This window comes from Lissotriton helveticus, chromosome 2_2 (genome assembly GCF_964261635.1).
Source record: "Lissotriton helveticus chromosome 2_2, aLisHel1.1, whole genome shotgun sequence".
NCBI lineage: Eukaryota > Metazoa > Chordata > Amphibia > Caudata > Salamandridae > Lissotriton > Lissotriton helveticus.
This window is the reverse complement of record NC_136060.1, coordinates 484,709,462-484,722,874: the sequence shown is the minus strand read 5'-3', so window position 1 is coordinate 484,722,874 and position 13,413 is coordinate 484,709,462. Positions and strand designations below refer to the sequence as shown.

Here is a 13,413-nt window from a genome sequence, read left to right as displayed (position 1 = left end):
GCCAGAAACGCGCTAATATAAACGGCAGCCGGTGTGAAAAGAGTTCGGAGTGTTTGTAAATGTATTCACTCGTGGCCTTTTACTTTAGATTAAATTCCGCCGGACATCTCGTTTTACTGTGCATGTTGGCGATCAGCAAATACTTAAATTCAATAGAGGGCATTGCCTACGTGTGACAAGTTCAGAGGAGAGAGTGGCGAGCAGGTGTGACGCAAGTACGAAGATATGGTGACTGTCATAAAAGCAAAGTATTGATTTTTAGTGATGTACGGGAGACCACACAGGTCGGCACACGAGAGAAAGATATATATAGAAAGAGAGCGGGATAAGAGTGACATACGTAGACAGGTACGCAGAACGTATACATTTCTCTAGAAGTAACGGAGATCAATCTGAGGCTGGAAGATGAAAGAAAGACCAAGAACGGTGACATAAGTAGGCAGATACGCGTAGGGACGTTCATACGTGAATATATACATTTCTAGAGCTATAAGAGAATCCACAGTGAGGTCTTGAGACGAGACAGAGAAAGAGGGAGATTTTATTGTTTTTGCAGTTTTGTATAGAGCGAGCTCGACACGAAGATACCAGCGCGCTTTACAAGAGCACCTGTTGCATCACAGACGGGCACATTCATTTCTAGGCACGGGGAGATTAAGGGATGTGCCCAGAATTACAGGATGTTTGAGCAGCTTCTAAATCGGCCGCTCGAGCCGTTAGGCCACGGTTAGAGGGAGGGAGTCAGGCGGAGAGACGATGGGTGCAGGTGTGGTCGTATTCTACCGCCGTGCTGTGGATATCCTTAGACTGCCCCAAGGGAGCACATTGGGGCAGATTTATGAAGGCCTTGCGCCGCCGGTGCGTCACTTTTTCCCATGTTAAAAATGACGCACCGGCGGCGCAAGGCCTTCATAAATCTGCCCCATAGTCTGCTGCACTGATATTACTGTTCTTACATACACCCGCAAGTGCGCGACAGAGGCCACAGGCTGAGATTTAACTGGGCGCAGTGAACAGACCTCCTACCCCTACCCCCGCCCCCAATCCCACCCACTTGCGTAAGGATGCGAGCACGTCCCCTATCTATTTCCGGGTACACGTGGCCACTCCCCCGAGGCTTCTCAAGTGAATAAATCCTAGTGTGAGTGTTACCAGAGCTCTCCAGGGCTCTCCCAGGCCTCGATCAGGTGCGAGAGTGACCCTCAACAGATAGTCTGCTTCTAGTTCAAAGCGCCCGGGCTTAGGTGCGAGTGAGCGGGAAGCGCCGCTAATAATCAGTGTTTAATTAACAAGTTAAAATATAGTGCTTTATAGCGTGTAGTTGTACAAGGCTTCACACCCACCCCTCCAGAGTCTCAGCATTGCAAAAGTTAGAGCTATTAGCATTGTAAATGAACGCGAGTTTAAGGTCTTGACATTGTAAATGACAAGGTCTTTTATTTATGTTTTAAAAACCAAAACATAAATAAAAGTCATTGTCATTTACAATGCCAATAGCTCAAAGTCGCTTAATGTGTATGGCAAACTACAGTAGCCTCCTGACGAGTGCCCTTTCACTTAATTTTTTTACAAATGAAAGCCCTGGCACTTTTTTTTTTACAAATTAAGCACGGGTGGTGTTCGTGTCTGCATGGCAGTGGTGGTGTCCGTGTGTGCATGGCAGTGGTGGTGTCCGTGTGTGCACGGCAGTGGTGGTGTCCGTGTGTGCATGGCAGTGGTGGGGTCCGTGTGTGCACGGCAGTGGTGGGGTCAGTGTGTGCACGGCAGTGGTGGTGTCCATGTGTGCACGGCAGTGGTGGTGTCCGTGTGTGTATGGCAGTGGTGGTGTCTGTGTGTGCATGGCAGTGGTGGTATCCGTGTGTGTATGGCACCTCTAAATCAGCTGCCATTGCTAAATAATGCAACACCCAAAAAAAGTTTATTTCAGTTGGTGTTCCAATATTTAGCAATACCAATAGCTCACACTTAATTAACCCGAGACCTATTGCATTGCAAATGCTTGTTCTATGGAGTGGTGAATTCTAAGGAGTTCATTTTTCCATGTCTGGAAGGGGTTGATTCTAAGGTGGGCACATCAGACATCCCTTATTTCTTGGGCCAGGAACATCAAATGATCGTCCTTTATCACCAGATCCTGGTTCCTGTTCGCTAGATTGCAGGCATCCCCTGCATGCTTTTATCGCATCTAGTGCACTTCAAATGTCTCGCTGAAAGCAGAAAGCTGGTTCCAAGTCCAGCAGCCCATCCTCAAACCAGCCACTGTAGGACTGGTGCCCATCCAAGACCAGACGCCCCCAGCAGAACTCTCCATCTTCAGGGTAGCTCCAACTGATTGAACTACCAGGCCACCACCACGTAAGAGACCGCACTCGGCTGAGCAGCAGTTCTTGGTGCTCAAGAATGGCGGTGAAGCCATGTTCATTCAGGCACCATACTTATGCAGCAGAAAACTAGATGAATGCTTCAGTGGCCGCTTTGCCATCCTTCACAGCCCTTCTCCGGCGGTCATCATTGTGCTCAATTCCTCAGGCAGTGACAAGACCACAAAATAAGTGAAGAGTCTGTGGCTGAGATTCATTCAATGAAATCCACCCACTTATTGTTCACGGGATGGTGCCCTGTCGCTGCAGAGACGTGCAACCGCTAGTATGGCCACCACTAGGGTAACTGCAAGGAGGACCTACTTTTTCAACCTCTGAGAATGAAAAATGCCTGTCTCAAAAGATCTAGGGCCAGATATAGGTAAATCTTTTCTGCAGATTCTAAAATACCGAATTTTACCGATTTCGGTATTTTAGAATCGGTAAATTAAATGTAGGTAATAATTCGGTATTTTTTACCCATAGGAATGAATATCAATTACCGAATCTTTGCACCCCTTATTAGTGCTTGTGTGCACTTGTGGCGCACATACATGCCCTAAGGGCATGTGTGTCTCTCACATGGCACAGGTGTAAATGCACATATTTGAATTTACATAGGAATTCGTTATTTACTAACTAATAGTTGGTGGTAAATAACGAATCCTGAAAGCCCTGAAGCACTGTTAACAGTGCTTCCTACATTTCATTTACCGATTCAGTAAATGTACCGAATCGGTAATTTACCGATTCGGTAAGTTTTTTTGAAGCCCTACATCTCAATATCCAAATACCTAGTTCCTGGTGCCCCTTGTAACTGCGAGTGCATCAGCTAACGTGACATCTTCTGGGACACCGTGAAGTGGAGGGTTCTGGAGAGTTTAGTCAACAAAGTTTAGACTGAATTCCATCTGATCAACTAAAATCGACAACTAACATTGTTTCGACACCCGAAGCTTTCTCAGCCAAGGAGGTGCTGCACTGTGCCTTTTACGCTTGTAGCCTTCGTAATGACGCTGGTCTAGCTGTAACCTAAAGCTACTGTTACTAAATAGACACCTACTAATACGTCAAGCGGTCTCAGTTGATAAAAGCCGCGCAGTGTCTGAGCAGACGTCGGGTAACCAGGATCGCTCCAGGCACGTACCTGCCTGAGGGATCAAACGGAAGACCTCGGAGACCACCTCGTGAGCTTCCAGTGACCATGACACTCTTATAACTTTCTCCCAAAGTGAGGGACAGTTTGACCAGCAGGTTCTCTATTTACTATTCACTGAAACTGCCTTCTTGCCATGGTATCTACTAATGCATTAAGAATTTTAGACTGAGATAAGGGTTGGCTAAATTTACCTTCATGGTGATTCTCTTACATCTAGTCGCTGTGCTCTCTCCCTGTACCAGCACTGTTCCACCGTCCGCTGCCAAGGAACAAACCTCATTGGCTCATTTTTTTTGTGACTGAAGACGTTGTGCACCAGTGGGGTGAACCCCTCTTCTTACCCTGCCATGAAATCCATGGGTATTTTACTAGAAACCCTGTTGCCGCATTCCTTTTGCTTGAGTACACCTACTTCTGAATCCAGGACAGAAAAATACACACCGTACGTGCCTTATCTACAAATAACTAAAAAAAACTAAATGATATTTGATAAACCAAGGAACCCTCAACCCCTACACACCCCCTATGCTCTAATCCTAACCAGTGCAATGCACTATTTTTACGCTTGGTTCCATCACCGTCAATATCACAAATTCTGCCTCTTTCTATCAGGATTCCAGCATCAGTGCCTGGGAATATATGACGATACTATGCGATTATGTTAATCGCGGTATTTTACAACGGGGGCTTTACAGTGCAAGACTTGCGCTGGACTTAGGCATAGTACGATTTACTATTCCAACACCAGTCTAAGTACAGTAGGGAAGGTGTTGGATAGTAAATCGTACTATTCCTTAGCTTTCAGCGCCCTCCAGCGCAAGTCGTTGAAATGACTTGCGTTGTAAACCTACCGCGGTGAAACTCCTGCGTGGTAAATAAAGGTCGTCTCCCGTGCCTGCGGATGTTTGTCTGGTGTGCCTAGGTTGTACTTCGATGCACTATAGAAACCTGTCACTCTAGCTCAAGAATCAATTCTGCGTCTGATCTGTGAGCAAAAATGAAAACCGAGCAGTCTGGGTAGTTTAGAAAACTTCATGGGGGTATGGGGTAGGGGCGCGTAGTCCCCAGTACATGATGTAAATTCTCACTTTAAGCAAGCACAGGCAATCCTGTGCAAGAGAGAAGGTCAGTCACTAGAATACTAGTTCCTAACTCACTGAATCACTAACCTGTTCACTTACCTATTTTCTCACTCATTACTAGATAACTCGCTTGATAGAATACAGAGATTTTAGTTTTTATTCAAGTGTTTATGTTTTCTATTTAAACTCTGTCCTTCTTTCCCAGGTGCTGTGAGCAGCTTACGACTGGCACTGCGCCTCCTCATATTTTGGGGTTCCTTGTCTATGCTGCTGCTCTACTGCTGCACCGGTGAGTACAGGAAGATGAATCCACCTTGTGAGGTTATTGGCAGCACTAGTTGCAAACATGAAAAGTCGCCCTATAACTCCACATAACCTTCATGATCACACATTAATAAGTCTTCACATGGTCGCCCCCATCTCCACCTGTAATGGAATAACAGCAGATAATAGATTTGTGGGACGGGTTCAACATATGTGTAGGGCAGTCGCTGGGTATCAGAGGATCCGCGTCAACCGTGTACGCTCTCGGTGGAACCCGTTCTGTTAAGAAAATGGAGTTCAGTTTTTTTGTAGGTTTCTCATTTTTTAAATTGCACTTGCACCTTCTTTTTGACTAACTGGCATCAGCTGGCTGGGATGTATGCGCAAACCTAGCCAACGGGCAGCAAAAAGATGTTATGTTATCTGCACAGGACAGCTCACCCGGGAGGGTGTTGTGGTGCTGAAGCAAGAGCTGGATGAACCGAGCCAGGGTGGTCACTACTAGGTGTAGTGCCAGGTGGAAGTCGAGAACTGAGGCGGAGGTTCTGTTGTGGAGTGGGAGGTCATTCCAGGCTTTAGGATGAGGTAGGAGACTGCACAACCTCTACATTCGGTTCTACGAGTATGTGGGAGGTGGGGTGCAAGTAGGAGAATGGCTGAGCGGAGGTGTCTGGTAGGTTTGTGAAGTTAATACAGTTGTTGAGCTGCGTGGGGGCAATGTTTTGTGTGCATGTGTGAGGAGTTGGAAGAGTTCTCGTTTGGGGAGAGGTAGCCTGCGGTGCTCTTTGAGGTGCAGGGTGATGTGAGTGCAGGGTAGAAGCTAGAGTTTGAGCCTGGCGGATGAGTTTTGTATGGTCTGCAGTCTTCTGGTCAGTTGAGTGTTGATTTCAGCGTAGAGTGCATTGCCTGTGTTTCCCCTTGCTGGTGATGGGTGCCTGGGTGATGGTTCTTCAAGTGTTGGTGGGGAGCCTTTTGAAGAACATTTTGAGTGTGTGGGAGCAAGAGATTCCGACTGCATTCACTTGACCGATGAAGTTGATGGCCAATTGATTGGCTGTCGATAACTATTCCAAGGGTCTTTTGCTTGGATTGTGAGGAGATGGGGGGTGTGTCACAGTTTAGCACACCACCAGGTGGTCCCAGAGCGAGGTGACTTTGCTGAAGATTAGTACTTCCGTCTTGCCTATGTGGAGCTTGAGGGTGTTGTTGGTTTTCAACCATCGGGCGACTTCGATTAGTTGGACCGGGCGTTTGGCGTCTATTCAGAGAAGGCGATTATGAGCTGGACATAAACAAATGACAGGAGGGTAGCTGTTTGTGGCTGTTACTGCAGTGCGATGTGGTGGCAGAGCCTGGTGACACATTTGACTTGTACAACCACCGCAAGACTATTAGACGTTATGATCAATAGGATTAATACCGATAAACGTCATTATCTGTTAATAGCACCAAGACAGCCCCCCTCCGGGGCACTTATGGTGTACAGATATGCCTGTTGTGTTTTGTTATGGGTTCGATCTTGTATGGCACTGGTCTCTTTCTCCCTTCTGAAGTGGTAAGATTTGTGTCTCCTAACTCTATACATCCTGATTGTTCTGTTGTCTCTGGTGTTCCAGTGGACTTTAGCAAAGCTACATCTTTGTGTGTGTCCCCAAATGTCTACGTCTTGTTCCCCCTGGTGACTCAGGGACTGAGTTGGAGTTTAGTTTGATGGTTACTCTGTCATGAGTGTAGTGGATTGTCTGTCCGCTGGATTACAAGTGCATTATAACTTTTGGCTCATGTAATGAGGTGAACAGGATACGTGTGATGTGTGTGACACAGTACCTGTTTGCCAAATGCGAATTCAGGCCTTCACTCGGTCCTGGAGCAGGTTACGTTTTCCACCTTTCTAGCTGTGGAATAGAGTGAGACCTGCTGGAGTTCATTTTGAAACTGGCATTCTTAAGCCACATATATATCAGGCTGGTCAGATGCTTTGTCCTGGTAGACAAGCTTGTGTTACCCCTGGGATGTAGAGAGCGAGAAAGAGGGAATAAATGACCTCTTTACCCACCACACTGACCAACTGCTATAATTCCATCAGGGCGAAGAAAAACTTTCGAATGTCGCGTCGTAGGAAGACAATAGACCAACTGGATCATGAGCATGTTTATCAGGCGCGTAATCGGACTTATCGTAAGCAATTACAATGCAGATTTGGATGAATTGGTTTGTGTTTTGACAAGTGTTTATTATTACCCAACAAAAGCCACTTTATCAATTGAAGGCGCAACAGCTCTGCTAACATTTTTTGTTGGCAATTAGTTTAGGAGAAATGTTTGCTTGAATAAGTAAATTTACACACGTGTTAGTAAATTGCAGGCAGACGTTCATGGACTCCACGTGCACCCCACCCCCCATGACACTGATCTGATGAATCCACCCCTTTTCTGTCTCTGTCCCCAAATTTGAGGGGATCCTAGTAAATATTTTTCCAAATCCAGCACAGATTTGGCTAGAGACCACTTAAGCTAGTAGGAGAAAGGGCAAACATAGGCCACGTCATCTGCATGGTCATCTTTCCAGATTCAGCAGCTCCTGGCTGAATTGTAACTCCTAAGTGACCCAGGCTGGGGTGGATGGAGCGGAAGAGGTTAGGCAGGGGTCGCACGTGGTGAAGAGTGAGTCCACTTGTTCATAAGGCAGTGGCAAGAGGGCACATAGACCTAAGTGGTTGCATATGTAAGCACAAGATCTATGCTGAGTCAGACCTCTGATGCTTCTGAAGCTGGCACGCTGATAATGAAATGCCTGTTGGAAAAGACCTAAGAAATCCCGGTTATATTTTTGTTCGTGCAGTGGTAGTAAAGTAGGGCTGTAGCATATGAGGAACAGTGTGTTCCTCTTTGACTATGTGACTATGCATTGGCCAAGCCTGATCTGGCCCCTGGATAGTATATCCACACAGACACACTATCTGGAAGGAATCCATGAACACACACAGCTTATATCTATGTTGAGATTCATAGGAAAGCACCTATAGTTATACTTAAAACAGACTTTGAATCACTTATGCTTATACTTGGCTTCATAATTCCGTGCCATATTAACGTGGTTTAATGCCGCCTTGTAAATAAGGCCCCTGAGTAAGGCCCTAAGTCTGCTGGTCCAGGGAGCTGACAGTCAGGGGGGCACAGGAACACAGTGGAGGAATGTTCTTGATCAAATCGAGACTGCAGTTGAGAATTACAAACCGTGTGAAAGTCAGAACTGTAGCTGCCATCTCAGACTTGCTGTGTTCCTGAGGGCCGGGCCTCGCTCCGCTCTACCTTCTTGGCCGGGCTTGGCTCCGCCGAGCCCCTGCATCCCTGTACTGGTACCTGTGAGCCGGGCATTGCTCCGCCTGTTCTCTGGCCGGGCTTGGCTCCGCCGGGCCCCTTCAAAACCACATTTCCCAGCAGCCCCATCGCGGCAAGGACGCTGCTGACGCTAATTGGAAGCGCCAGGAGGCGCATAAAGGCTCCCTTGGTCCCTCGTCCCGCGGGACGCGCCGGACGAAGCCCGGACAAAGGGCGGACAGTCTGTGACAGTCCGGGACAGGACGCGACTGGGCTGGGCCAGGGACCTTGATCCTTTTGTGGAGGACCTTCGTGATTCTTAAACAGTGAGACTTAAATCTAAATACCTTCTAAGTATCTGTATAGGGTACTGTGTTCTATCCTGTGTATTCAGGTAACGCTTATTCTTAACTGCACTACCCTTATTATTATTCCCGGCCATGTCTAAACAACAGGGTTCCCTAGTGTTAAATACCTTGGACAATTATCTGGTGACGGTAGTGAGCAAAATCAACAGTGAGAGGCGGCAGTCATTAGGGTTAAGTTGTTCCCCTATATCTCCTACATTCCTCACTCTGCCTAATGCGCAACCTTCACCTGTATTAACGGCACGGGAAGATAGTAGCGTTATTGCGAATTCTGATTTATCTGCTAGTGACTCCCCTGAGCTAAACACTGCGCCTACAATTGATTTAGATTTATCATTGGATACTAGGGAACAGAACCGACCGATTCCTATCCCTAGACCAGTCAGAGCATGCAGGAAAGTGCAGTCTAAACGAGGGGGGTCACGCTCAGCTAGAAGAAGATTAGCTTCTCCACCCAAAACCCCAGATATTGATGAGGCCACTATTGGGAAGGGTGTTATCGAGAAACTGGAGGATGACCAAATTGAAAAATTAGTAAGCTTGCTCGACTTGAAGATCAAGGGCATTGTCAAACCCCTTGTGGCTAAAGTCGACCAGCTTACAGCAGAGGTCAATAGACTGGGTGCCCTCCTCAACAAGACACTGGAAGAACTAGGTGGCCTATCAGCATTGGTGTCAAATGGCTGTGAAAATCACGAGGCTCACCCTGGAGGAGGGGAGGGAGATAGAGGGAACGTAGTACAGCAACCCCCACCCACCCAGCCCCCAGTAGGTGAGGAGGGTCAAACTGTAGTTATAAAGGCCCCTCCAACAAACACAAAGAACCACGTAAAGAGCGCGACTCGTTTCAATTTGTAGTTGTAGCTTCTCCTTTAGGTTTGGTCCTGGCAAACGCTCCTTCTTTAACACCTGGGCAGGTAGAGACAACAACCTCTTTAATTGATAAAGCACTCCACTGGCTGACGAAAAACATGAAGATAGCACCATGGGGAAAACAGCAGTTAGCAGGGGAAATGATTATGGCCAGAAGGGTAGCATGGCTTGGGGACTACCCAAAAAAATTCAAGGGTGATTGTATAGCCTTACATTTTTCTAGCCCTGTGGTACTCCCAAATATATTGACAAATGTATTCCCCCCACAATGTAGGGATTCTGATATGATCCCATTTACCCTTTATTTCTTCTACAGTAGAAGATGGAGTATAGCGAACCTCAGTAGACCATGGCCAAAACATGCCCCTGTGTTGAGAACAGAAGGGAGGGATGTTCAAACTAGAGATGATGGTATTAGACTGGAAAATCGGTTTGGGGCCTTGTCCAATTTGAATGAATGTGATTGACTCTTGAGGACCGATAGATCTGGAATCACGGTGGCACCAGAGATGGGCAGAAAGCACGGTCCCAAGGGTAGGAGTGAGCCACAAATTAACACGGTCCCTATACCTGTGGAGAAGTGTGGCTCACTGGTTAGAGGAGGCAGACCTGGAAGCAGAGGTCAGCCCAGGACCAGGGTTCAATTCCCGGCTCGGCGGGGTCTTGAGTCCTAAAATGTCCATGGACTCGACAATTCTCGCTCCGGTGCCTACTCGATTCACGGGTTCACACTCTGCGACTCTGGGCAATAGCTTGCTTAATCTCCACAACGGCCCCTCGCGGCGGGATGCCTGGCTTTCACCTTGCGGATACCCTGCCGGGGTTATCTCACAGGGGAATACCAGGATGGGTTCCCTAAGCAAGCGCTTAGAAACCGCTTGGTGATTTGCGCTATATAAATTCCTGTACATTTACATTTACCTCACACAGCCTCAATGGAAAGATTCCACTCCACTGGGCAGTGCATAGAGAGCAGGAACCTTGGCCAATTAACCTGCTCGGATCCATTTGGGGAACATGATTGCCCCGAAACAGATGGGGCCCACCTAGAGAACAACTGCCTCGTGCCTATAATCACTGAACACCAACTAGTGATTGAGGGCACGAGCTTAGCAGCTGAAATCCCGCAGGATCCATCGAGTACTCTGTCAGGGGTGGCTTTTCTTTCATGGAATCTGGCTGGAATTGATAATAAGATAACTTCCCCTGAATGGTGTAGTTTTGTTGACCAGCATGACATCATCCTTTTCCAGGAAACCTGGTCTATGGCTCCAGTTTACCGTGTGGGGTGAAGTACTGGGTTATTTAGAACCCAGCGGTGCCAGGGGACACACCCAAAGACTCCGGATTCTCCTGTCTCAGACTACAGAAACGCAGCGACTTCTTGGTGACGTCAAAGATCAGATTTATTGGCTGCAACCAGTAACAGGTATCCTAGACGTACAACACGGTGTATGTTCTCAGGAGACTGCTCCACTTTACAAAGCTGGTCAACCCTTTTATACAAAATATTATGCTTCAGGCAAACATTCCTTATTTACAGTTGACCATTCACATATTTTCAGGACAAAGAAAAAGCAGAATCATGATGACAAGCCCATATTTCAGTTTGTCCAGCCCACAATCAATTACCCGGCAAGGCCCAACACTTTTCATCAGATAATCGGACGGACCCCTAATAAAATTGGGCACCTCCTCATCGTAAAGCAGGCCATAAAGAAAGGAACAGAGACAGGTGTGAGTAAGATTAGACATAGTTGTGTGCAATACAGGGTTTATGGCATGTTGTGGCTTGATCCCTAATCTCGATCGGCCACTGGAGAAGGAACTGGCCAAACAGGTTTGGCTTCGGGCAGTGGATTCAGCTTGTCCAGGTCACACAGAAGTCAACAGAAAGTGTACGTGTCCCTAAGACTCGTTCGGCCTTGGTCATCGGCCTATGTCAGGGCAACCACAAAATGGCTGCCGTACACAAAATGGAACCCGAGGGTTCAGAACGGAATCCCTGATTTCATGGTGATCTCGCCACTCAAATATGACGAAAATACGCGCACACCTTACACTTGTCATTTTCGGTCTGATGTTACCAAAATCGTCATGATACGGCGATTTTTTTATGACACGGGTGCAGAATTTCAGTACAACAGACCCTCCTTTTGCCCTTACATAGGCAATAACCTACACTCACTCTAATCTGAGTCTAGGTCTATATTCATAAAATCATTGAGATGTTGCTGTAGCATCATCCTATTACTTAGCTCGTCTCTCGATATAGGTTTCCTTACACATGATGTAGCACAGAGGCCACATATAGTAGGAGCACACTGTACGCACAGACAGAACAGAAAAAGAATGGCTAAGATCATCCCAATGACCATCAGAATCTTCCATCCCCAGGCGGATATCAGTTCCCAGAACCACCCCATCAATGACCAATCTCCTTTATCCACATGTATAGAGTCGGAGATCTTATGCAGTTTGGAAATGGCCTGGTACACTGTCGGAGCATTATCTGGAATGAAAACACAGCAACTTGATTGGATCACTTCACATACCCCACCTCGGTCTGCAAGTATGACATCAATGCAACACTGTTCTGAAGAGTCATAAGACGATCCGACTGGAGCTCAGAAGTCAAGTTACTAAGGGCACCAGCAGTTTCAGCTACGGTGGACTCAACCACTCTCGTCAATTGCCGTATGTTCCTGCTGTTCACCATAGGTCCCCAAAACGGCAGAGAACCCTTCAAGAAATCTCCCAATTCTTGTCCTGCAGTATCTTCCTTACTGAAGACACCTCTAACTACCCTTGTCTTGTGGTAATCTGCCGCAGCGGTGTAGGTGGGAGGCAACAGGAACGAAACAAAACATGTGCCCGAGAAGTCATGGGGCAACCATGTGTATGCTCTATCATAACAGATGAAATAGGTACCCTTAGCTGCTAGGAACGATGGGGAAGTCTGGGACGCAAAAACATATGTCTTAATGCAGATACTCTTTCCTAACTGAGCTCTTGGATTCTTGCCATTTCCTTGCAGACATAGATGACCTTGATGGGGTACAATCCAAATCAGGGAGGATCTTTTTGCTCGCTGGTTCTCACTCAGACTCGCTCCATATCCAGTCACGTTCCATCCAATATACGCTAGTGTCTCATCTTTCGGGATAGCCTCATAGGAATTAGCTCCCTTTATCATGTCAACTATTCCCTTGACTAGAGCACTATTCTTTGGATTATCCTTCACAGAACGTAGGGGTTGGACTTCACGAGCATAGATGAACATCGTTCTGTATGCCCATACAGAACCATTGTAGCTGAATGGCAGGACCAGATAAGGGATACCTTTATCAGTAGTATGAGGCATAAGACCACACACCCAACAGTTAGTCGTGTTCACTACTAATTGGTGTTGGTGCAGAAGCTGAACGAAGGAGTTATTGATAAATTCTAATCTTCTAACGGACTCATGTTCAGGTAGAGGGTGAAAAGAATGCGAGGAAACAGTAGAAGGAGGTATGGGCTGCGTGGTGGGTGCAAACGTCACTCGAAAAGAGAATAAAACATATCCTATTAAAAACATCATTACACTAAGCAACATGAAAATGCATAATATCAGAAAACGTTTTCTAGTCATCATTGTACACATTTTGGCTCTAAATTTCATCTCTTTGGCAGGTCTCTCCATCTCAAAAAACTCCATCCTCTAACCTTGCTGCTCGCGGGAGTAGGGTGTTACGTGCTAAGGAATGCGCCTGTCAGCCCAGGGAACTCCCAAGGACCAACCAGAACCGTCGACCTTGTGTCTTCGGCTTGCACTCCAAAAACTTGACGCCGTGACCCTACAGCTGAACCCGGACAGTGGTTCGAAAAACAAAAACCAAAATAGTTTCTCAGATGAGAGAGCTGCACTTTCAAAAATAGCAAAGAAAAGGAATTTTTATTTATTTGTCCATAGTTCTCAGCCTCAAATTATAACAGCTTTTTCCT

At 46.7% G+C, this 13,413-nt stretch overlaps 1 protein-coding gene across 2 annotated transcripts in view; it reads left to right on the top strand.

Moving 5' to 3' along the window:
• The window catches only part of LOC144821902 (uncharacterized), a 63,313-nt gene that overhangs the window by 32,595 nt on the left and 17,305 nt on the right, over nucleotides 1-13,413 (top strand). For both annotated transcript variants that reach the window (XM_078679050.1, XM_078679049.1), the window contains exon 7: nucleotides 4,807-4,890. In XM_078679050.1, coding sequence (XP_078535176.1) covers nucleotides 4,807-4,890 — 84 coding nt within the window. The remainder of the gene's footprint in view (nucleotides 1-4,806; nucleotides 4,891-13,413) is intronic.